Consider the following 22130-nt stretch of genomic DNA (forward strand, 5'->3'; position numbering starts at 1 on the left):
GGTTTATTGTCTCAGTTCTTGAGGTTTACTACCGCAGTCTCAATTTTGCAGGTTTCAGTATTTCTCATTCAGGATATTGGTCTCTTACTAGATCCATACCTGCTTTATTAACGGCTGTGATAAATCACATTCACGGCTACCCAATGGTGTATTTGGGGGTGACACGAAGAGCCAATCAGCTAACAGCAGGTACATCTTTATTCTCCATCACTTGTACTGTACACAAATACTTCCTTCTTTATAAGATAACCAGCAATATGCTGTTATGTATTAGGGTAAGCTTTATCACCTGTTATTAGTTCCATATCTTAGCCATGTCAGCTAAATGAATTTGAGTATAGATTGTTTAATTAAAGGGATATTCTGATTTGGTAAAATACATCATGAATCATCCCTTACATACTTGTAATTATCTATTCAGTTTCCTTCCCCCAGTTCTGCTGCTGCTTTCTGCTGAAGACACAAAAAACTGTGAGTGAGCTTCTCTGTCTGTATGTCTGTCTCCCCCTCCCCCTCCTCCCTTATGAGATGGCTCATGCAAACAGTGTCCTTGGTCGGCTGTCTCTGCACTCTGTAATGCTTTGAGGGTCCAACTGAGGTCAAGTTGCTGATGACCTCACTGTGTTTAATCCTCCCTGCATTACAGATTGTAAAAACAGCCGACCAGGGACACTGTTTACATCAGTCATCTCAGAAGGGGGGGGGGCAGAGACAGAGAGAACAGCTAACACACAGATTTTTGTGTCTTCAGCAGAAAGCAGCAGCTCAGAACTGGAGGAAGGAGACTGAAAAGATAACAACAAGTATGGAAGGAACTGTTAGTCTCCACGAGGGGGGAGTGGATGATTCAACATGTATTTTACCTGAGAGGAATACCCCTTTAACAAAATGGAGGTTGTATAGCAAAAAAAAAAGTAGTAAGTAATTTGCTATTACTGAAAAATTTTGACACTTACAAATCTACGAGCACAATAATGACACTGTATGTGGATTGGGGATCGGGAAAATGGCAACAGTTTTTCTTGTTGTTGCTATATACTGTATGTAAACGGTACAAAATTGTTGGCATCGGTGCATATGTAATTCAAACAATTTTGAGTGTTCAAAGCGTTACTGTCACTTGTCAAAAGTTTTGATCTGGGCTCCGGTGCTGAGACCACCACTGCTAGATATATAGATGGGAGAAGCGCCTGGCTGTGTGCTTCACTCCCCAGCATACCACTCAATCTGACTTCTGGCTATATCTAGCAGTCAGAAGGGGTCTCAGCACATAGACCCCAACTGATCAAAACGTTCGACATGTCTGTGCTATAAGTCAAAAGTGACGGCTCCTGATAACAGACACAAGGCCCCCCGGAGCATTGGTCCAGGACAGGTGAGCATTGGTTGGTTTAGTATTTTATGACTTTTTTTTTTAATGATCCTCTCAAACGAGTCCTTAGCTACGTTATATTCCGCCATCTGTCAGCAGCCGCATTGCTGGGACAAGGCAAACAACTGCTAGCACACGAGCTGGACTTCAATCTCCACGGTTAGCGCCGCTATAGGGGGAGGGGGCTCCTCTTCTGCTGGTTTGGTTTCAGCATCTTTGTGTTTTCCTGTTAAATATAAGAAGCAAATAGGATAAATGTAGAATGTATTGTAGACGGGTCACGTCATGCACGCTAGCATTATACTATACAATAAGGTGGATTCTGCTCTGACAGGTATGGTTGGAGGGAAGGCTCGTATGCCTCCTGGCCTATGACAGTAAAAGCAGTTGCAGCTTCTAGTTTCATAGAGGGAGGTTCACACTTACACACAGTAGATTTATTGCAGAAGTTTCTGTGACTGTGCATGGTTTTCTGCAAACCTCATTCAGATGGATGGGACAGTTGCAGAAAATCTGCAGAATGTATTATGTGATACCAGAGACCCCTCCACGCCGGAGAGAAAAACAGAAGACGAGGGCCAGACAGCGGAGAACATGATCACATGAAATAATTCTCAATGAATATTTAAAAGCAAAGACAGACGGGCCCCTATTCACTTTACACAACAGTTTTGTCATTATTAATAGAGGCCAATGACCGGCATCCTTTACAGGGGCTATCCCATCCTTTACAGGGGCTATCCCATCCTTTACAGGGGCTATCCCATCCTTTACAGGGGCTATCCCATCCTTTACAGGGGCTATCCCATCATCAGAGGGGTTCTTCAGGCTAAGGGCCCTATTACACAGGACGATTATCATGCAAATTATCGTTATAGAGTTGGAATTTAAACGATAATTGTTTTGTGTAAATGCAGGCAACGATCCAACAAGAAATCGTTAATCGCTCATTTGGTGCTGACACCAAGATCATTGTTAATCGATCACTATAATTGGAGTAAACGATTGTAGCAACAATCGTAACTAACGACTATCGTTCTGAGTAATATTTGTGAACGATTTCAGGTTAGCGATAAAGGATCTTGTTTGCCATCGTTTCTCGATAAAAAATCCCTTCGTCTAAAAGGACCCTTAGAAAAAAAAACACAGCTACTTTCTTTCATAAACAGCAGATCCCAGGATGTGTGCGGTATTACAGTTCACTTCAAGGGAATTTGGCTGCAAAACTCACACCCAAATTGAGGACAAGAGTAGTGCGGCTTCAGGAAGAAAGCGGACATATTTTTGTAAGCCTGGATCACCCCGTTAAATAAATATAATATGCATATAATAAATATTTATATCAAATGCAAAAAGGAAATCTTAGCGATACAACATTTTGAGAATGGACGTTCCAAAGTCCTCTATGCAGTAAGTGTACGTTAGCTTTGGGACCTCCATTCTAGTGATCTTGGCGTAGGCATACTGTGGGACAGAGAGAAGAAGCTGGGACCATTACTTTTTGTCAATGATGGTTCCTGTGTTATCTATACAGAGGTGTCACCTTTCAGTGTAATCCTACCTGTGATGTCAGGAAGTGTCAGCTTATTATTAGCCTTAGTGGTCAGTGTGAAAATTTAGTACAAAACTTCCCTTACTCTGGACAGTTCCTGACATGGACAGAGGTGGCAGCAGAGAGCACTGTGTCAGACTGGAAAGAATACACCACTGCCTGCAGGACATACAGCAGCTGATAAGTACTGAAAGATTTGAGATTTTACATACAGTGTGGGAAATTTTCACACTTTGCAGGGGGAATGTGTAACATAGAAACTGAGTATTTATATGCCGGGAGACCGGCTACTGGCTGTATTAAAATATATTACTAGCTTCTTGCCTGATTTTGTGGTGACTGGTTCCCTTTAAGCAATTTCCTAATATAAAATCAGTATGATTTCTTGGTGATTTAGCATTCTAATAAAAATCTCATATCAGACACGTTACCTGAGGAAGATCGAGGTGTCTTAGGAGTTTCTGCACGTTCTCTGCCACTTTTCGGCTTACGCTCCTTGGTTTTGTTGCCTTTTTCAGGGCTCTGGAATAAAAGCGGGGTTCACGTTCACAATTATTATGGACATATATAAGAACGTTTGCAGATGGAAAGACAAATCTATGCGGCCATATTGCTTCATTAAAAAGAAGTATAGATCTACTGTGCAGCTACCCGAGGCTACCATGTCTTATAACCCCTGTCTTCTATCCTTACAGCGACAATGTATATGTGCGAGAGTAATTCATAGAACATAGTAAGCTAATAAAAATAAAAATTCTGATAATCCTAGAAAAAGTATTTGTATGGACACAGTGAGAGCTAAGTGACATCTTGCAGTCGGAGTTCTCCTATAACGGGTGGCATCACCTTGTCATTCGCACGTTGCGTCTCTACGTTGTTGTAACACGGCTCCAAGTTACACACAGAAAACGTCTTCATATCTCCAGAGACAAGATTTCTTAAAGACATTACAGCCGTTCCCAGAGTTCTCACAATCGGGGGATCATGGCGGAGTTCAACTAGATTTTCCTTTTTCTTCTTACTCTTTCCATCAGTTTTACTTCCCTGGAACAATACAGTGTGAATGAGGCTCTAGAATAATCTCCCATACTCCTCTGTACCTTATCACCTGGCTGAGGATCGGCAGTTTCATGTTGGCTGTTCCTTTCCTCTGATCCAAACTTACCGAGCTACTCCTGGCCTTGTCCTTCTCCTTCCCTCCAACCTGTTTGTCCTGCTTTGATAGGGTAGCATTCTCTTCTGGATCTTTGGGCCATGAGAGGATCTAATGGAAAAGTGGATCTGTGCATAAGTACCAGCATTACAGAAGTCATAGTCACTAAAAAAAATGATTACTGAATACTTTAGCCTTAGTTAACTTTTTGCCATTTTCTATAAAGAATTTTTAGTTATGATGATTGCTATTTAGTGCTCATCTAGTGACGCAGAAGCCCCCTGCGGCTCACAACCCACTGCTCTGCGTCTCACAACCCACTGCTCTGCGTCTCACAACCCACTGCTCTGCGGCTCACAACCCACTGCTCTGCGGCTCACAACCCACTGCTCTGCGTCTCACAACCCACTGCTCTACGTCTCACAACCCACTGCTCTGCGTCTCACAACCCACTGCTCTGCGTCTCACAACCCACTGCTCTGCGGCTCACAACCTACTGCTCTGCGGCTCACAACCCAGTGCCCTGTGGCTCACAACCCACTGCTCTGAAGCTCCCAGTCCCCTGCCCTGCAGCTCACAACCCACTGCTCTGCGGCTCACAACCCACTGCTCTGCGGCTCACAACCCAGTGCCCTGTGGCTCAAAACCCCACTGCTCTGCGGCTCACAACCCACTGCTCTGCGGCTCACAACCCAGTGCCCTGTGGCTCAAAACCCCACTGCTCTGCGGCTCACAACCCTCTGACTCTGCGGCTCACAACCCTCTGACTCTGCGGCTCACAACCACTGCTCTGCGGCTCACAACCCACTGCTCTGCAGCTCACCATCCCCTGCTCTGCGGCTCACAACCCACTGCTCTGCAGCTCACCATCCCCTGCTCTGCGGCTCACAACCCACTGCTCTGCGGCTCACCATCCCCTGCTCTGCGGCTCACAACCCACTGCTCTGTGGCTCACAACCCTCTGACTCTGCGGCTCACAACCCACTGCTCTGCGGCTCACAACCCACTGCTCTGCGGCTCACAACCCACTGCTCTGCGGCTCACAACCCACTGCTCTGCCGCTCACCATCCCCTGCCCTGCGGCTCACAACCCACTGCTCTGCGGCTCACAACCCACTGCTCTGCGGCTCACAACCCTCTTGCTCTGCGGCTCACAACCCACTGCTCTGCGGCTCACCATCCCCTGCCCTGCGGCTCACAACCCACTGCTCTGCAGCTCACAACCATCTGCTCTGCGGCTCACCATCCCCTGCTCTGCGGCTCACAACCCTCTGGCTCTGCAGCTCACAACTCCCCTGCCCTGCGGCTCACAACCCTCTGCTCTGCGGCTCACAACCCACTGCTCTGTTGCTCACCATAGGATAAATGGGTAATAACCATATGAATTCACTGCAGTCATATTAGAGCCATTGAACAGTGCCAATTTGTAGTACCACAGTAATACCATAATATAAGCAAATGTTAGCAAATTTGTGATTTCTTATTTCTCCAATTTAATATGCTCCATTTCATTTTTGTGTTCAATGTGGCTTTAACATCAATCAACATTTTAGGTGACTGGCAGGTGGATCTGACTTCAATCAGCAGACGAATCTATTCACAGGAGACGCCGAGGAGGAGGGTATGTCTCTTACCTTCATCCTCTGTGCCGTTCCGGTGCAGTTTGTAATTTGCTCCATGGCACTGCCCACCCCCATAGCGCCAACTATGCCATACACAGAAATGTACAGCAGGGCCTAAGATAGGGAGTGGACGGGTAATCCACAGCAGGACTATAACAGCTTATCCCTCTGAAACCAAAATGTTTGGGAAGCAAAATGTCAGCAGGCATCTGTGGGTGGAGTCAGAAGGCCGCCTCACACCACCAGGGGGTTCAGATGACTTTATATAGTTACATAATTAAGGGAGGTTTGAACACTGTAATCTCTCCCATATATACTGATAGGATACATACATACATGGTGCCGTATTGCTGGTTGTAACAGAAATAAATGGACCCGACACAGTAGACTATATTGTCTCTCAGTTAATTTTCTAATGACATTCCCCTTAGGGGATATAAATAGTTAATGGTAAATGTGTAACACAGATCTGGTTTCCCCTCGGTCCATGTCTCAGCACTGGGAGCACTGTACACTTCTATCAGGAACACTACATTGTACTTACATCATATCCATATGAAAGATGTCCAAGGTAAGCCAACGTAAGTTTAGTATTAATCACCGCCGTTGTTGCAGATTATTGTTGAACTTACTTTGTGCTAGTATGAGCAGATGATGGGAGGAGTAGTAGTAGGGTGTATCTGTCTCACTGCACCGAGCAGGGATGGAGGGGGGAGGTAGATGGACTGGCACCTCTCTCCCTCCCTGCTCGGTGTCCTCCATTTGGGGAACAAGTGTCCTTGCTCCCCAAATTATTCCATAAACGTATTGCATCTATAAAGCATTACACCACATTACATTACATAGATTTCAATAGTGCCATAGACTTCTACATATAGTGCGCCCACTGCTGGACACTCCATAGGAATTACACCTGATTCGTGACGTTGCGTTTTTTGAATGAATTTTAAGCCTCCATGATCTACTAAATTAAGGGATATAGCAGTATATGTGCATTTCTCATAATTAATGTACATAAGGAATTTGTCTAACTTTCCTTAAGTAATAACATATTAAAAATACCTTTTGGCTGGACTTCTCCTTTAAATAGCAGCCACACAAGCCTGACAAGTCACACAATGTCGGCTATGGTGAATTGGTATGCGGGTGCACATGGAGGAAGATCCGGCCGGGATGATCTTCGCAAACACCGGCAAGTAACATCCCCAAACCCTTATGCATCGGGTATTACTTGTTAGGCAATAACAGAGGGAGTGAGGCAGCCTATAACACCGATATGCATTCCAATCATGACCATCAATGACTGACTGAACGGCTATGCCGTCATATCCAGAGCCAAGAACTCACTATGGCTACACTGGGATCTTCTTTCTTCTATAGAAAGTTTTAGGCTATGTTCACACAATGACGGCCGCAGAAACTTATTGTGTTAATAATGGTTTTATATTAAATATATTTTTAAAGAATTTTTGGTGTCATTTTTTCTTATTTTCCATGTTTCTCTCTGTATTATAAAATATTCCTGATATCTTGCAGTTTTCATTCTCACCACTGGAGCTAAAACTAAGCTGAGACTTCCTGTTGTGTCTGTGGTAAAGTGCTGCTGTAAAGTGATCTGTACAGCATTGCAGCGTCATGTGACACCAGTAGATAGAGGAGACAATAGCACCTCCCTGTGGAATGACCTCTTCACAGGTCACAGAGCGTGCTCAGTAATGTCTCACATTCATCTAAGGGGACAGAGTCTGTCTATTGGCTTCTATGTCCTTGAGGCTTGCTGTAAAGCATATCACTTAATGATGTTAAGAACAGCCCGGGCAATATGGCCGCCACCATAAAAATGTACAAATAGTGAAATAAAAAAAAAATTAAAGTCAGAAAATAGAAACAGATTAGAATAAAAGAACAAGTTTTTGTATCTGACTCTAATCTGTAAAGGAAAATCTAGGTGACACATTCCCTTTAAGGAGTGATTATTCCTTTATAGTCCTTCACAACGCCATTGTATCTGATGATCGCTAAGGTCTATTTAGTGTACAGCCGTCCATAGTAGTGTAGTAAAAATTGCAGAACTAGTTGTGTAAACAAAATACCATTGTCCGTCTCACATGTGCGGCGCACTGACCACTTTCACTTTCAAAATAACCTTCTGATCATTGTTCAGAAATATCAGAGCATCAGCACCACGACAGTCATGTGGTAAGTCATGGGGCTTCCAATTTTTTTCCTTGTAAAATTACATATTTTTCCACCCATTATTGCCTGATATCAAACACTTATGGTCCTTTTACACGGAGCAATAATTCGCCCAATCGATCAGCGTTTTGACGGAACGATATATCGTTTAAAAAAATCGTTATTGCCTTTTAAGATCGCTTGAGCCCATCTCACACATAGGGTGAATCGGTGAAAGACTGTTTACACGAATTGATGTGCGAATTTTCAGTGAACGACCAACGACGATTTGAGACCATGCTGAAAGATCATGATGAACGATTTATCGTTCGTCGCTTGATTGTACGCAGTGTTTACACAAGACGATTATCGCTCAAATGCAATCATTATCACGAAAATTTCAACGATAATCGCTTTGTGTAAAAGGACCATAACTCTTCAATCTCTCTTTAAGGCCTGCAATGATTGAGAGACTTTGCCGAGCAAGTACCGCCACCAAGGGCCTCATATCTGACATATATATGATTCTGGTCCGTCATTCTCTATGGGCATCGGACTTATCTCTGCTGAGCGCACGCACGGCTTCTGACGGCGAGATCTCGGCTACTAACTCACTTACCTTATCACATTCCCCGGTGTCCTTGGGCCTTCCCCGTTGTCAGCAGCTGCAGCTCTGCCTTCTGGTCCGGTCTCTGCACTGACAACCTGCTCAGCCAATCACTGGCCATGGTCCTTTCTCGGCCAGTGATTGGCTGAGCGGGCTGTCAGTGCAGAGACCAGACCAGAAGACAGAGCTGCAGCTGCAGACACCGGTAAGGCCCGAGGACACCAGGAACATGGTAAGGTAAGCGAATACTTTATTATTTTACATTACAATCATCAGCCGTCAGCTGCACATCACTATTACACGTAGCTATTACACTTAGTGATACTCACCCGACAAGTTTAGGTCTAGACCTAAACAAACGATCAGCTGATGATCATCTCATTGGCTGACCATCTCTCTATAATGGTGGGTTTACACAGAGCGATTATCGTTTGAATTTTCGCGATAACGATCGCATTTGAGCAATAATCGGCTATGTGAGATGGGCTTAAGCAATCTTAAAAACGATCGCAATAACGATTTTTCTAACAATTTAAACTCTAAACGCTGATCGTTAAAAAAACCAAATTGTTGCTTCAAAATCGTTAAGCGATCGTTTGGGCGAATTATCGATTCGTGTAGACGCAGCATAACACAGACCAATAATGGGCCGAATCGGGTCATCTATGGCTCCATGTAATAGGGCCCTTAGGCCGCCGGCTCCCATGGGAAACTTGGAAGTTGATTTGGGTGAAAACAGCGAAAACGTCCATATGTTCTATATATATAAAGAAAACTTGTATAAAATTTGTAGTGTCCCGAATATCTATTGGCGATGTTCCATGGGGGTCGGATCACGTCCTAATCTATGCTGGTCCTGCCCTCTGAGCAGATTCAGACTTATATAACAGATTTCACAGACCTGAGTGCCCCTTTATATTATACCTTCTCCTCTGTAACAGACACCTTCATTCCAGAGAGAAGAAAAGACTTCAAAGCCAATAAATCTGCAGCTGTGTGTTCCCTCACATACTCCTGCTCTATGCTCTCATCCCAGTGTGATCCAACCGTTTTGTAGAGACCTGAAGCAGAATAATAACAGGAATGTAACAACAACAACAACAATATCATAAGAATACATAGAGGGAACATAATAATAATAATAATAATAATAATAATAATAATAATAATAATAATAATAACAATAATAATAATAATAATAATAATAATAATAATAATACATAGGGAACATAAGAATAATAACACATAGTATATACTGTACATATGGGACATAAAACATCACTGTATTACATCTCGATCATGTTGTTTTTATCAGCCAAATTAGAAAATATCAGAAAGTGTGTACATTACATCCATAGAGAATAATTACAGATACATGACTGGGGAACATGGTGGCCAATATCAGGGCTGCCATCAGGGCAAGTTTGCCCAGTATTAAAGGGGTACTCTTTTCTTTTAAATCAATCAAAAAGTTATATAGATTTGTAATGTACTTCTATTTAAAAAAATCTCCAGTCTTATCAGCTGCTTTATGTCCTGCAGGAAGTGGTGTCTTCTCTCCAGTCTGACACAGTGCTCTCTGCTGCCTCCTCTGTCCATGTCAGGAACTGTTCAGAGCAGGAGAGGTTTTCTATGGGGATTTGCTGCTACTTAGGACAGTTCCTGACAGGGACAGAGGTGGCAGCAGAGAGCACTGTGTCAGACTGGAAAAAATACACCACTTCCTGCAGCACATACAGCAGCTGATAAGTATTGGGAGACTGGAGATGTTTAAACAGAAGTGATTTACAAATCTGTATAAATTTCTGACACCAGTTGATTTGAATGAAAAAGATTTTCACCAAAGGAACCCCTTTAAGTATGAATGGATGATAAATTATATAAATATATATATTATAATAATGTAAAGAGCTTTTCTAGGAAACAACTATTGATACGGTATATGTATATATATATATATATATATATATTATATATGTGAAATTATTTATCCTCTACGGTAAAATCATCTATAAACATAGTACACGCTGTATAATACCCACATGGCTACTTGTAACTCAGAATCTGTTACCTGTATGAATGTTCAGGGGGTCAGGTTGTTCTATATCCTCTTCAGGGGTCTGTTGCATCGGGCTGAACATATGTGGCTGAAATACAAAAAAAATGCACATAAAGATATAGATTTATATAAAGAAATATAATGACCATTGCAGTTTATGTACTAGTCATGGATCTTACTATGGATCTGTGTATTCTGGTCTATGTGAGTACCCAGCTCAGCTCTGCTTCATGAATACCTTATTACCTATAATATATATATATATATATATATATATATATATATATATATATATTTATATATATACACACCAGATCCCGGCTCTCACAATTCTCATGTCTGTCAGCTTGCTATGCAGCCTGATCCGTTGCTCTGGATCAGGAGAACATGATTTCTCATTTGGCAGTTTTGCAGTTCTCATGTGTTCTGTACGTTTGTACACGGTGTTCCTTGTAGATTTGTGGTTCCAGTTCCATATACCTTGGATTTTTCTTGGTTCCTGTTCATGTTGTCCTGATATTTGGAAAGTTGCTGCAGCCTGGCCTGTTACAAGTTATACAGTTCTAGTCTTTGTTTCTCTGGGTCCTTACACCTGCTCGTGGCTTCTGGTAGGGATTGCTCATCTGTAAGCCCAGACTATGGCGGTATATATAGGGTCCTTCACAGCGCACTTTATTTAACCCTAAACAGTGTCGGACTGGGGTATCTGGGGCCCATTAATGAAGAACCAGTGGGAAATTACATGTCAGTCAGTGTTAGTGCAGGTTCCAAAGCTCTTATCCATACATTGGAATGTACACACATTGGTATACATTACGGGACTGCAAAAGAACGGACAGGTGTCAGTACCGACTGCAATTGTGTCACCCATCACCATTCACTAATGAATAGGTAGGTGCAATGCAGATAGCTACAAACATTCCTACAGATGTGTCAATGTAGCCTCAGATTAAAGGGGTTCTCCGGCAAAAATCAACTGGTCTCAAAAAGTTATATAGATTTGTTATTTATGTCTATTTAAAAATCCCCAGTCTCCCAGTATTTATCAGCTGCTGCATGTCCTGCAGGAAGTGGTGTATTCTCTCCAATCTGACACAGTGCTCTCTGCTGCCACCTCTGTCCATGTCAGGAACTGTCCAGAGCAGGAGAGGTTTTCTATGGGTATTTGCTACTGCTTTGGACAGTTCCTGACATGGACAGAGGTGGCAGCAGAGAGCACTGTGTCAGACTGGAAAGAATACACCACTTCCTGCAGGACATACAGCAGCTGATAAGTACTGGAAGACTGGAGATTTTTAAATAGAAGTAAATAAATATCTACATAACTTTCTGAAACCCCATGTAAGTACCCCTTTTACTTCTTACAAGCAGATGTTTCCCCCCCTAGCAGATTAACCCTCTACAGGCATCTGTGTTCTACCCAAGAAAATGAACCTCTTACAAAATCAGTTCCCCCCTTACAGTTGGTACCTTAGAGTTTTGCATCTACCAGTGACAGGCGTCCCTGCTCCTGTACATACTTTGTGTGAGCAATCACAGGGCTCTTCCTCATCTGAATCCGATTCCCTGGATCAGGCGTGAAATGAATCCTGGGAGATTTGCTCATCTCCAGCTGGAATCACTAGGCCTGATGATGTTCTCTGTATAGAACTCCACTGGGTATCCAAACCCATTGGGGCCAATTACAGTGATGACAGTGACAGGAATTGTCCCCTTCATCGTGCATGGGTTCTATAGTAATCTCTTATTAGATCATTCTTCTAGGATTTATTGTCCCATTATTACTCCATATGGTCGCATCTGTAGACGTCCATACAAATCCATGCCAGCTATGAGCTGTAGTAGATTTTAGCTATAATTATTGTATTTTTTTTATCTAGCATGTTGCCCATAGGCTTATTTATAGACCTTGAAAAAATTCCATCATTTCCACCGAAATGTAACAAATAAACAAAAAACATAAAAAAATCTTGAAGTTTATGTGCTTTATTTAAAAAAATAAAATAAATAAAAATGTGAATGACAGAGCTGTTAAACCACTTTTAAGCATAACAGATCTAACAGAGAGTTTATTCTTTTATTTCCCAGCACTGTACTGATGTCTAAATAGAATACAATATAATATATATCTGTAACATATGTGTCCATAAGCAGTATAGGGGAGAACATTAAGTTAGTAGTATAAGAGAGTATTAGATTTAACCCTGCAGGTGGTTGTCTCACAGCTTAGACTGCTCAGTACTACTCTATAATGTTCTATATCCTGCTGCAGCTTCTGAGTGTGTACTATAGGGATATATGGGAGTAGGGTCGCCTCTTCTGTATTTGCAATGTATGGGAACTATTATATAGGGTAGGACGTTAGAAGACTACGGGAGACTTCACACATTAGTTCATGAACAAATGAAAATTAAGGCAGAAACCTGTTGAAAATGCCATATAATATATATAATATAATAATATATACACCACAGCCTATGCGGAAAAGTTACCTAAAACAATAGGTATGCTTTAAGTGTAGCTCTTATTGCAGGTGACTTCAGGATGTGCTGTCCTGTGTGTGTGCAGTCCAACATGTGAAGCCAGTGTTTTCTGAGTCGGCACATTGCACATGCTGTTTGTCTCCTCTTCTTCTAACTCATCCCCCTCGGCCCCTCCTGCCTCCATAGGCTATAATGGGCAGTGCAAACCCAGCTTCATTATGCTTTTATCTGCTGTAGACAGCTTTGTGAGTACAAGGACTTTCTTAGATTTGCTTGTACTTTTGATTCCTGCAAATTTGTAAGAAACGACAGCTACACTTTAAGTCTATTTTAACAATTATTATTCAAACTTATCAAAAAGTCTATGGGACCCCTCTCAAACTTAATGCAGGCTACCCTTCCCGGCTTACCTGGCACTGTGTTGTGTCACCGCTGGGCTGATCCTCCATGAAGTCATAGCAGACATGATAAGTGATTGTAGTTATTGGATAGTCTCCCGGGTTCGGTTGCTCAGTGAGTACATTGGGATTGGGAATACCCTGAACTTTTCCTATCCGCACACACAACTTTGCGATATTCTCTAGTATTTCTGCAAAATAAATTTAAAAAAAAATCAGTCCTCTAGAGATGACATTGTTAAATACATAAATTTATATATAAAGAATACAACTTCACTCAGACCTAATGCGTCTTTTTATGCTTTTATGAAGATAAGGAAGGGAATTATTTCCCGACATTAAGAAGGTTGCAGTGTTGCCGCTGTATAGAAACTGACCGGCGTTTGGGAGTTCCAACACAGGGAGCATTCTGTAACACGCTGCCTGTGCTGGAGGTCAGTAGAGCTGCAGCAATGGGGGAGCATGTGGAAGGTGAGGGTTTAAAAAAATAAAAGTATTATCAGTATGGGGACATGTGCTAAATGGGGGACTACACTGGGGGCCATATACTAAAAGGTACTACACAGGAGGGAGCCTTGTACTAAAGGGGGACTACACTGGGGGCCATTTATTAATGGGGGACCTACATAGGGCCATCTAGTAAGGGGGGCCTACATAGGGCCATCTACTAAAGGGGGACCTATACAGAGGCCATCTACTAAAGGGAGACCTACACAGGGGCCATCTACTAAAGGGAGACCTACACAGGGGACATCTACTATAGGGGTACCTACACTGGGACCAATCTACTATACTGGGACCTACACAGGGGGCCCAACTACTATAGGGGGACTTACATGGGGCCCATCTACTATAGGGGGACCTACATAGGGGGCCATCTAATATACGGGTACTTACACAGGGGGAATCTACTATTGGGGGACCTACACAGGGGGCCATCTATTATAGGGGGGCCTACATATGGGGCCATCTACTATAGGGGTACTAACACAGGGGGCATCTATTATAGCGGGACCTACACAAGGAGCCATCTACTATAGCGGGGCCTAAACAGGAGCCCAACTACTATAGGGGGACCTACACAGGAGCCCATCTACTATAGGGGGACAAGACTGAGCTTGTCCCTCTAGGATCCCGCGTCAGTGTGTCTGTGCACTGGGGGAGGGATTAGGGGGGGGGGGGTCAAACCTGTCAATCTGATCTAGCAGTATGTTATAGGTATGGATGAGAAAGTCATATTGATATAAATTGACATTTATATTTTTATTGGAGAGTAAAACCAAAATATGTGCTGGTAAATGCCCTGCATTATATTTAGGAATCAAAGGGGAACTTAGACGGGTGTGAGAAAGATTTTTAAATGACTTCAATTAGAAAAATCTCAAGTTGTCCAGTACGTATCAGCTGTTGTATGTCCTGCAGGAAGTGGTGTATTCTTTCCAGTCTGGAAATACTGGAATACTCGAGATTTATAGAAAGAAGTAATTTACAAATCTGTATAACTTTCGGACACCAACTAATTCGAAAGAAATTTTTTTTTTTTTGTCAGAGTATCCTTTTACGGCTTGTTTTTGTCATAAACCATAGTCTCACCTTTCTTTTTCGATAGCCCACTGAATTTATGTCTTTCATCTGGCAATATTAAGATTTCATCTAGAACGAAGAGTTGTGGCAGACAGTCTATCGTGTAGCCTCTGTACGTGGTGATGAATGCCAGTGGGTTTCCTTGCAGGGTCAGAACACGGAGACTTTGTAAAGTAGAGATTCTAGAGACCAGGCTGAAGAGATCCGTAAGATCATTGAAGCTAAGGTCAAGAGAAACCAAATTTGGCCTGAAAAACAAAAACAAAAAACAACAGTTAAAACATGAAAACTTAAATAATCTTAAGTCTTTGAATAGAGGGTCCTAACAATTTATAGGTGGGCAATGTTTGGATGTAGATAGCCTCAATATGTTAGGCACAGTCCCTGTGGCTTTGCTTACAGCGTACCTGTCATTAATAAATGTTGAGGCCTACTCTAAAGACACGATTAGCCGAAGATCAGGCTGATCGTGCCATTAGAGCAGGCCTCAAAATTTATCTCTGTTGGCCGCACATCTTCCTGTGTAAACAGGGGGTGTTAGGCCAATAATGATAAAGCAAAGCTGACAGCACAGATCTATCTATCTATCTATCTATCTATCTATCTATCTATCACAAAGAAGTTGCATACTTACCTGCTGCTGCTGTGATCTGGCATCCTGTTTCTCTGCCTTTCACGTTCAGCCTCTGTATCTTCAGGCCTCGCGTCCCCCAGAATAAAATGAAGGCCGGAGAACACGGGACCTAAAGACACAGTGGCTTGACAGGAGAGCCGGAGTAACAGGATGACAGATCACAGCAGCAGCATAATAGGTAAGTATGCAACCGCCGTGTGATCTGGAAACTGACAGCACTGATATATGTACATCCGTGCTGTTAGCCTCCGAGGCTGCACAAATGATACATGAATCGCTTGTGCAGCCTGGCTGCTCGATTTGTTGTGCTGTGTAAAGGCCCTGCAAACAAGCGCCAATCTTGCTGCCGACAAATCGATTAATGTAGAAAGACCCTAAAGCTTGTGCTTAAAATTTACCCCGCATGGTCGTGTCCATAGCTACCCGACCTTCCGACGGCAGCAGTGACTGCACACTGATCGGGTAAAGATTCCGAATGACGGGTACGCTTTTATTAAAGTATAACTTACACTTAAAAGAACAGTGTACATTGATTGTCAATTATGCACTGTATACATTTATTCAAATCTAGAGAGTGTAACTCTAAGGGTATGTTCACACTGAGAAATAGGCGAGGAATTTCAAGCAGAATTAATGCTTGATGTTACGTGTATTCCGCTTGAAATTCCGCCTATAAACTATATACAGGGCAATGTCCTATTGTGTTCAATGGGATTTCCGCTCTGTTATTCACAAGGAGGAATTTATGCTCGGAATATCCTGTTTGGACATGTCATTTCTTTGAGTAGATTCCGTTAGAGAAATCCCATAGATGTCGTTGGGGCTTTGAATTTCCGCTTGAATTCCGCCAAAGCTGAAGAAGAGGAGATTTCAAGCAGAAAACTTTCCTCTTCAATTCCTCAGTGTGAACAGACCGCTAACTACACAGAGATGTTCAGAATGAACCAACATTCATCCATAAACCAAAATGTCCTACCAAATATCTGCAGTCAGGAACATACTCTGGGAGCTGCATTGGATTCTGTTATAGGCCAGGCCTAAATGCTGTAACAACGGAGGGGGATTTATACTTAGATCTTTAAGGCTTGAAATGTGGTTATAACATAATTCCAAGACCTAAAACAAAGGAAAAAAATAAAATAAAAAAATCTGCATATCTGATCATTGACTGCAATGGTGTAAACCAAGGGTAGGGATCCTTGGTTCTTCAACTGTTGCAAAACTACAATTCCCATCATGCCTGGACAGCCAATGCTTTAGCTTTGGCTGTCCAGGCATGATGGGAATTGTAGTTTTGCAACAGCTGGAGGGCCGAAGGTTCCCCATCCCTGCTGTAAACTGTAATCGGCCGTAAAGAAATGACTGGAGAAAACCCAGCGGCCCACTTAGTCACCTTCAGTTTTCTTGGTAGATTGCCGGAGTGCACGGTTGTTATTTTATTTGCACTCAGCACAAGTTCTTCGAGGTTCTGAAATTTAAGCAGCTGTGCATCGACCTCAGTGACCTGTAAGGAAGAAGGAAACGCAGATCATTGAGATCAAGAGCTGTAGCCGGAACCTGAACACCGACTCCGAGGAAACGGAACAGAAAGCGAATCTAACTGGTAAAAGGGACTTTGATGCTTAGATGGTCATTAGTATTCGAGTGTTCTTTTATTCCATGATTGTTAAAGGAGAAGTCCGGGGAAAATTAAAAAAAAAAAATCCTGTGTGGGGAAGATAATAAAAAAAATGTATACTTACCTGTCCCAGTGTCCCCACAGCGCCACATCACCAGCTGTCTGACAGCAGCCGGAACTCATTTTCTCAATGCTTTCTGTGATGTCACAAGAAAGTACCCGACCCGGCAGATGGATTGCCCTGCCCTGCAGAGCAGCTGCATGCAGGACATGAAAACTGTCACCTGCCCCCAACCCCGGTATGCTGTGCTATACAAGTGTGTTGTTATGAGCTCCCCCTGGTGGCTGGAAGCAGTCACACCTTATGCTCTGTCCGTGCTGTGCTGTACAAGCGTGCTGTGATGGGGGTCCCCTGGTGGCAGGAAGCCGCCATACCGTGCACTGTCCCTGCTGTGCTGTACGAGTGTGCTGTGGTGAGCTCCCCCTGGTGGCGGGGAGCCGCCATACCATACACTCTGTCCCTGCCATGCATGTGACGTGAATTCTTCTTCATGGAAAAATAAGATATCCCTGAAAATATGACCCAGCGCATCTTTGGGAGCAAAAATTAATATAAGACACTGTCTTATTTTGGGGGAAACATGGTATGTGGTTATTGATATTACTAGCACTGACTAAATAAATGGGCTCTTTCCCCACATCACACCGCAGTGTTCCTCTCATTTGTGATGGAAAGGTGTGAGAACACTCAGTGCATCCCTGGCTGGCTTGTTACACACCGGTCAGAGCGCCCCCATGCTGACCCCTGTTCACTATCAATAGCGCCAACAATTTGGATGTGACCACGAGAACTGAACCCATGGAGCAATGGAAGAAAGGGACCTGGTCTGACAAATCATGATTTCGTTCCGGATAACGTTGCAGAATCTGTACATTTTGGGAACCTGGGTTCACAGTGCCTTTTTGCAATCAGTTTTTTTCATCTGTTTTTTTTTTTTGCAAAAAACGGATTTAAAAAAAGGATGCATTTGTGTGCATCCTTTTTGATCTGTTTTGCCATTGACTTCCATTATAAAAAAAACCGGATCAAAACGGATCTTTTTTTTTTTTTTAATGGGCACAAAAGTAGTGTCAACACTACTTTTGCGTCTGTTAAAAAAAAAACGGATCCGTTTTGATCCGTTTTTTTATTTATTATTTTTTTATAATGGAAGTCAATGGAAAAACTGATCAAAATGGATGCACAACAAATGCATCCCTTTTTTTCATCTGTTTTTTTGCAAAAAAGGGATGAAAAAACCATTGCAAAAACGCAGTGTGAACCTAGCCTAACACAATCCATATCTCCTAGACTGCAAGTCCACTGTCTTCGTCTTATGCTGGATACAGACCTGTCGTTCACTTCCTAAATTCAGTTCCTTCCCACTCTTGTCACTTACACCTAAAACATCTCAAGAATTCCTCCTTGTCTTATGGTGTGTTTACAAAGGCAGATTTTTGAAGCCAAAGCCAGGAATGGATTTGAAAAGAGGAGAAATCTAAGTCTTTCCTTTAAAACGTGTTCTCTGTTTATAGTCTGTTCCTGGCTTTGGCTTAAATGATCTGTCAGATAAATCTGTCTGTGTAAAGGCAACATTACTGTCAAAACAGCTAAAACTCTCACTGATGCTTTGAATCATTCCTATCTTGACTACTGTAACTTTTACTCATTTTTTACACCCACCCCTCCTTAGGCTTTTTGAAAAAATGGTTCCTGGCTGGAGTTCTCCTATAAGTGTGCCCTTAAAGGGGTATGCCAGCAAAAAAAATCTACTGGTGTCTGAAAGTGATATAGATTTGTATTGTACTTTTATTTAAAAATCTACAGCCTTCCAGTACTTATCAGCTGCTGTATGTCCTGCAGGAAGTGGTGTACTATTTCCAAACTGACACATTGCTCTCTGCTGCCACCTCTGTCCATGTCAGGAACTGTCCAAAGCAGTAGCATATACTCACAGAAAACCTTTCCTGCTTTGGACAGTTCCTGACATGGACAGAGGTGGCAGCAGAAAGAGCTGTGTCAGACTAAAAATAATACACCACTTCCTGCAGGACATACAGCAGCTGATAAGTAGTGGAAGATTGGAGATTTTTTTAAATAGAAGTAAATGACTAATCTATTTAAACTTTCTGATACCAGTTGATCATCCAAGCAAACTACTAAAACATCACCCACCTCTTCATCAACTATTCGGAGTTGCCTGAAGTAAGAACAGATGAACTGGTCCGTGATCTTTTCTGGACATTTGACCGCTAGCTCCCTCAGGTGCTGAACTTCAGAATTGCGCTTGTCGTCAGGTTCCCAGGGCGAGCGAGGCTGGTTCAGCAGATCACATAGGGCGTCCTGGGTCTCATCACCCGGATCATCGTCTTCCCAGTAGGCGTCTATAGGAGTCTTGTTCCCAGTTGCCGGGTGAGATTTATTCTAAGCAAAAATGTAATATATGGTGAATCCCAACAAGAAATCCGTGCTTATTCTTATATGATAGTGACATACTGGGGGATCAGTAGAAGCTAGGCAATATCACAGGGGGCAAACTCAGGCCCTCCGGCTGTTGCAAAACTACAATTCCCATCATGCCTGGACAGCCAAAGCTAAAGCTTTACTTATCCAGGCATGATGGGAGTTGTAGTTTGGAGGGCCTGAGTGACACCACTGAATATAATGATGATGAGACATCTCACACACAGGATATAAGGGGTTACCCAGCTGCCAGGTCCACAAGGGAAGGATTTTAGGCAGAGGCCTTCCAGCTGCCGCCTCAGAGCCTCAGACACCGTGATGGGATCCATGACAACATGTCCGTCCAGCACCAGCAATGGAGACCACGTGTGAAAGGTTCAGGAAGCTTTGCTTTGTTACCTAGAGAAAGCGTTCGGTTGCTTAGCAACACCACAATATCCAGTTTGGCCAGTATAAGGCTCCTTTGTATTCTGGGATTTCTTCAGTCATGTGATCTTGGCCGCATCTTCTCCTGTACACAGTGTAAGGGCCCTAGTACGTGAAGTGATTATCGGCTGTAGATGGCCGACTGTTCCGGCTAATAATCGCTTGGTGTAATAGGGATTGTTCAAAGGTCATGATCAGTGGATGTGGTCGATGTCGGCTGATCTGATATTTCAACATGCTGAAACGGAACGATCAGCACAGCGACGGTCTGCTGCGCATCACTCCGTAATAGGAACGGTGGCGGCAAACCGTAGTTATCTCCTATGGGCCTCCTGGATCATCTGGGCAGCGCCCCCACAGCCCTTCCGCCCCATGTCTGTGAGTGCAATAGCACAGTCAGCGAGTGGGGAACGAGGAGGAAGCCAGCGCTGATCAGAGAGGTCGGAGTTTGTTTCCTCCTCAACATCAGCCCATGTACTACGGCCTTAAAGGGGTACTCCGGCCTGGGGGCATTTTTTTCCTGACACCGGGGAGTAGGTTGCTGAGGGAACGACATCCACTCACCTCCCCGGTTCTAGCGGCGGGTCCCGCATCGCAGCGCTCCGGTCCCCGGCCACTTGCTGGTGTCTGACGCGGGCCTGAGACGTGACGTCTCAGGTCCGCTCAGCCAGTCAGTGACGGAGGTGGGATCAGATCCCGCCTCTGTCACTGACTGCCTGAGCGGACCCGAGACGTATCGTCTCGGGCCCGCGTCAGACACCAGGAAGCAGCTGGGACCAGGGACCGGAGCACCGCGATGTGGGACCCGCCACTGGAACCAGGGGGGTGAGTGGACGTCGTTTCCCTCAGCCACCTCCTCCCCGGTGTCAGGGAAAAAATGCCCCCCCCCCCCCCCTGCCAGAGTACCCCTTTAACCCCTTAAGGACCGGGGCAATTTTGATTTTTGCGCTTTCGTTTTTTCCTCCTTGTGCATAAAAGGCCATAGCACTTGCATTTTTTCACCTAGAGACCCACATGAGCCCTTATTTTTTGCGCCACTAATTGTACTTTGCAATTACAGGCTGAATTTTTGCATAAAGTACACTGCGAAACCAGGAAAAAATTCAATGTGTGGTGAAACTGAAAAAAACCCCACATTTTGTGTATTTAGTGGATATGTGTTTTTACGCCGTTCGCCCTGGGGTAAAACTGACTTGTTATATATGTTCCACAAGTCGTTACGATTAAAACGATATACAACATGTATAACTTTTATATTATGTGACGGCCTGTAAAAAATTAAAACCATTGTTTACAAATATATGTTCCTTAAAATCACTCCATTCCCAGGCTTATAGCGATTTTATCCTTTGGTCTATGGGGCTGTGTCAGGTGTAATTTTTTGCGCCATGATGTGTTCTTTCTATCGGTACCTTGATTGCGCATATACGATTATTTGATCGCTTTTTATTAACATTTTACTGGATTTGATGCGACCAAAAATGCGCAATTTTGAACTTTGGGATTTTTTTGCGCTTACACCGTTTACCGTACGAGATCAGGAATGTGATTAATTAATAGTTCGGGAGATTACGCACGCGGCGATAGCAAACATGTTTATTTATTTACTTTTATTAATAACCTGGAAAAAGGGGGGTGATTCAGACTTTTATTAGGGGACGGGGCTTTTTATTAATAACACTTTTTTTTTTACTTTTACACTTATACTAGAAGCCCCCCTGGGGTTAGGGTTATTCCCCCCTGGGGTTAGGGTTATTCCCCCCTGGGGTTAGGGTTATTCCCCCCTGGGGTTAGGGTTATTCCCCCCTGGGGTTAGGGTTATCCCCCCTGGGGTTGGGGTTATTCCCCCTAGGGGACTTCTAGTATAAGTGCACTGATCTCTCATAGAGATCTCTGCAGCATAGATATGCTGCAGAGATCCATGAGATAGGCACTCGTTTACTT

At 43.3% G+C, this 22130-nt stretch overlaps 1 protein-coding gene across 3 annotated transcripts; it reads right to left on the reverse strand.

Moving 5' to 3' along the window:
- Positions 1-710: 710 nt before the first annotated feature.
- Positions 711-20768, reverse strand: LRRC43 (leucine rich repeat containing 43). Of its 3 annotated transcripts, XM_069960881.1 has the most exons (13): positions 20751-20768; positions 20003-20159; positions 19473-19721; positions 17033-17143; positions 16616-16755; positions 15015-15253; positions 13434-13612; positions 10553-10628; positions 9406-9542; positions 4090-4188; positions 3771-3968; positions 3356-3446; positions 714-1598 (listed from the first exon to the last, which is right to left on the reverse strand). In XM_069960881.1, exons 2-13 carry the CDS (start codon positions 20087-20089, stop codon positions 1501-1503), a joined length of 1704 nt encoding a protein of 567 aa, XP_069816982.1. In that variant the 5' UTR covers positions 20090-20159; positions 20751-20768; the 3' UTR covers positions 714-1500. The 3 variants fall into 3 exon arrangements, with proteins under 3 accessions (XP_069816984.1, XP_069816983.1, XP_069816982.1); XM_069960883.1 differs by lacking the exons at positions 3771-3968; positions 20751-20768 and having other exon boundaries at positions 711-1598; positions 20003-20314; XM_069960882.1 differs by lacking the exons at positions 17033-17143; positions 20751-20768 and having other exon boundaries at positions 713-1598; positions 20003-20308.
- Positions 20769-22130: the final 1362 nt, after the last annotated feature.

Source organism: Dendropsophus ebraccatus, chromosome 3, assembly GCF_027789765.1.
Source record: "Dendropsophus ebraccatus isolate aDenEbr1 chromosome 3, aDenEbr1.pat, whole genome shotgun sequence".
Classification (NCBI taxonomy): domain Eukaryota; kingdom Metazoa; phylum Chordata; class Amphibia; order Anura; family Hylidae; genus Dendropsophus; species Dendropsophus ebraccatus.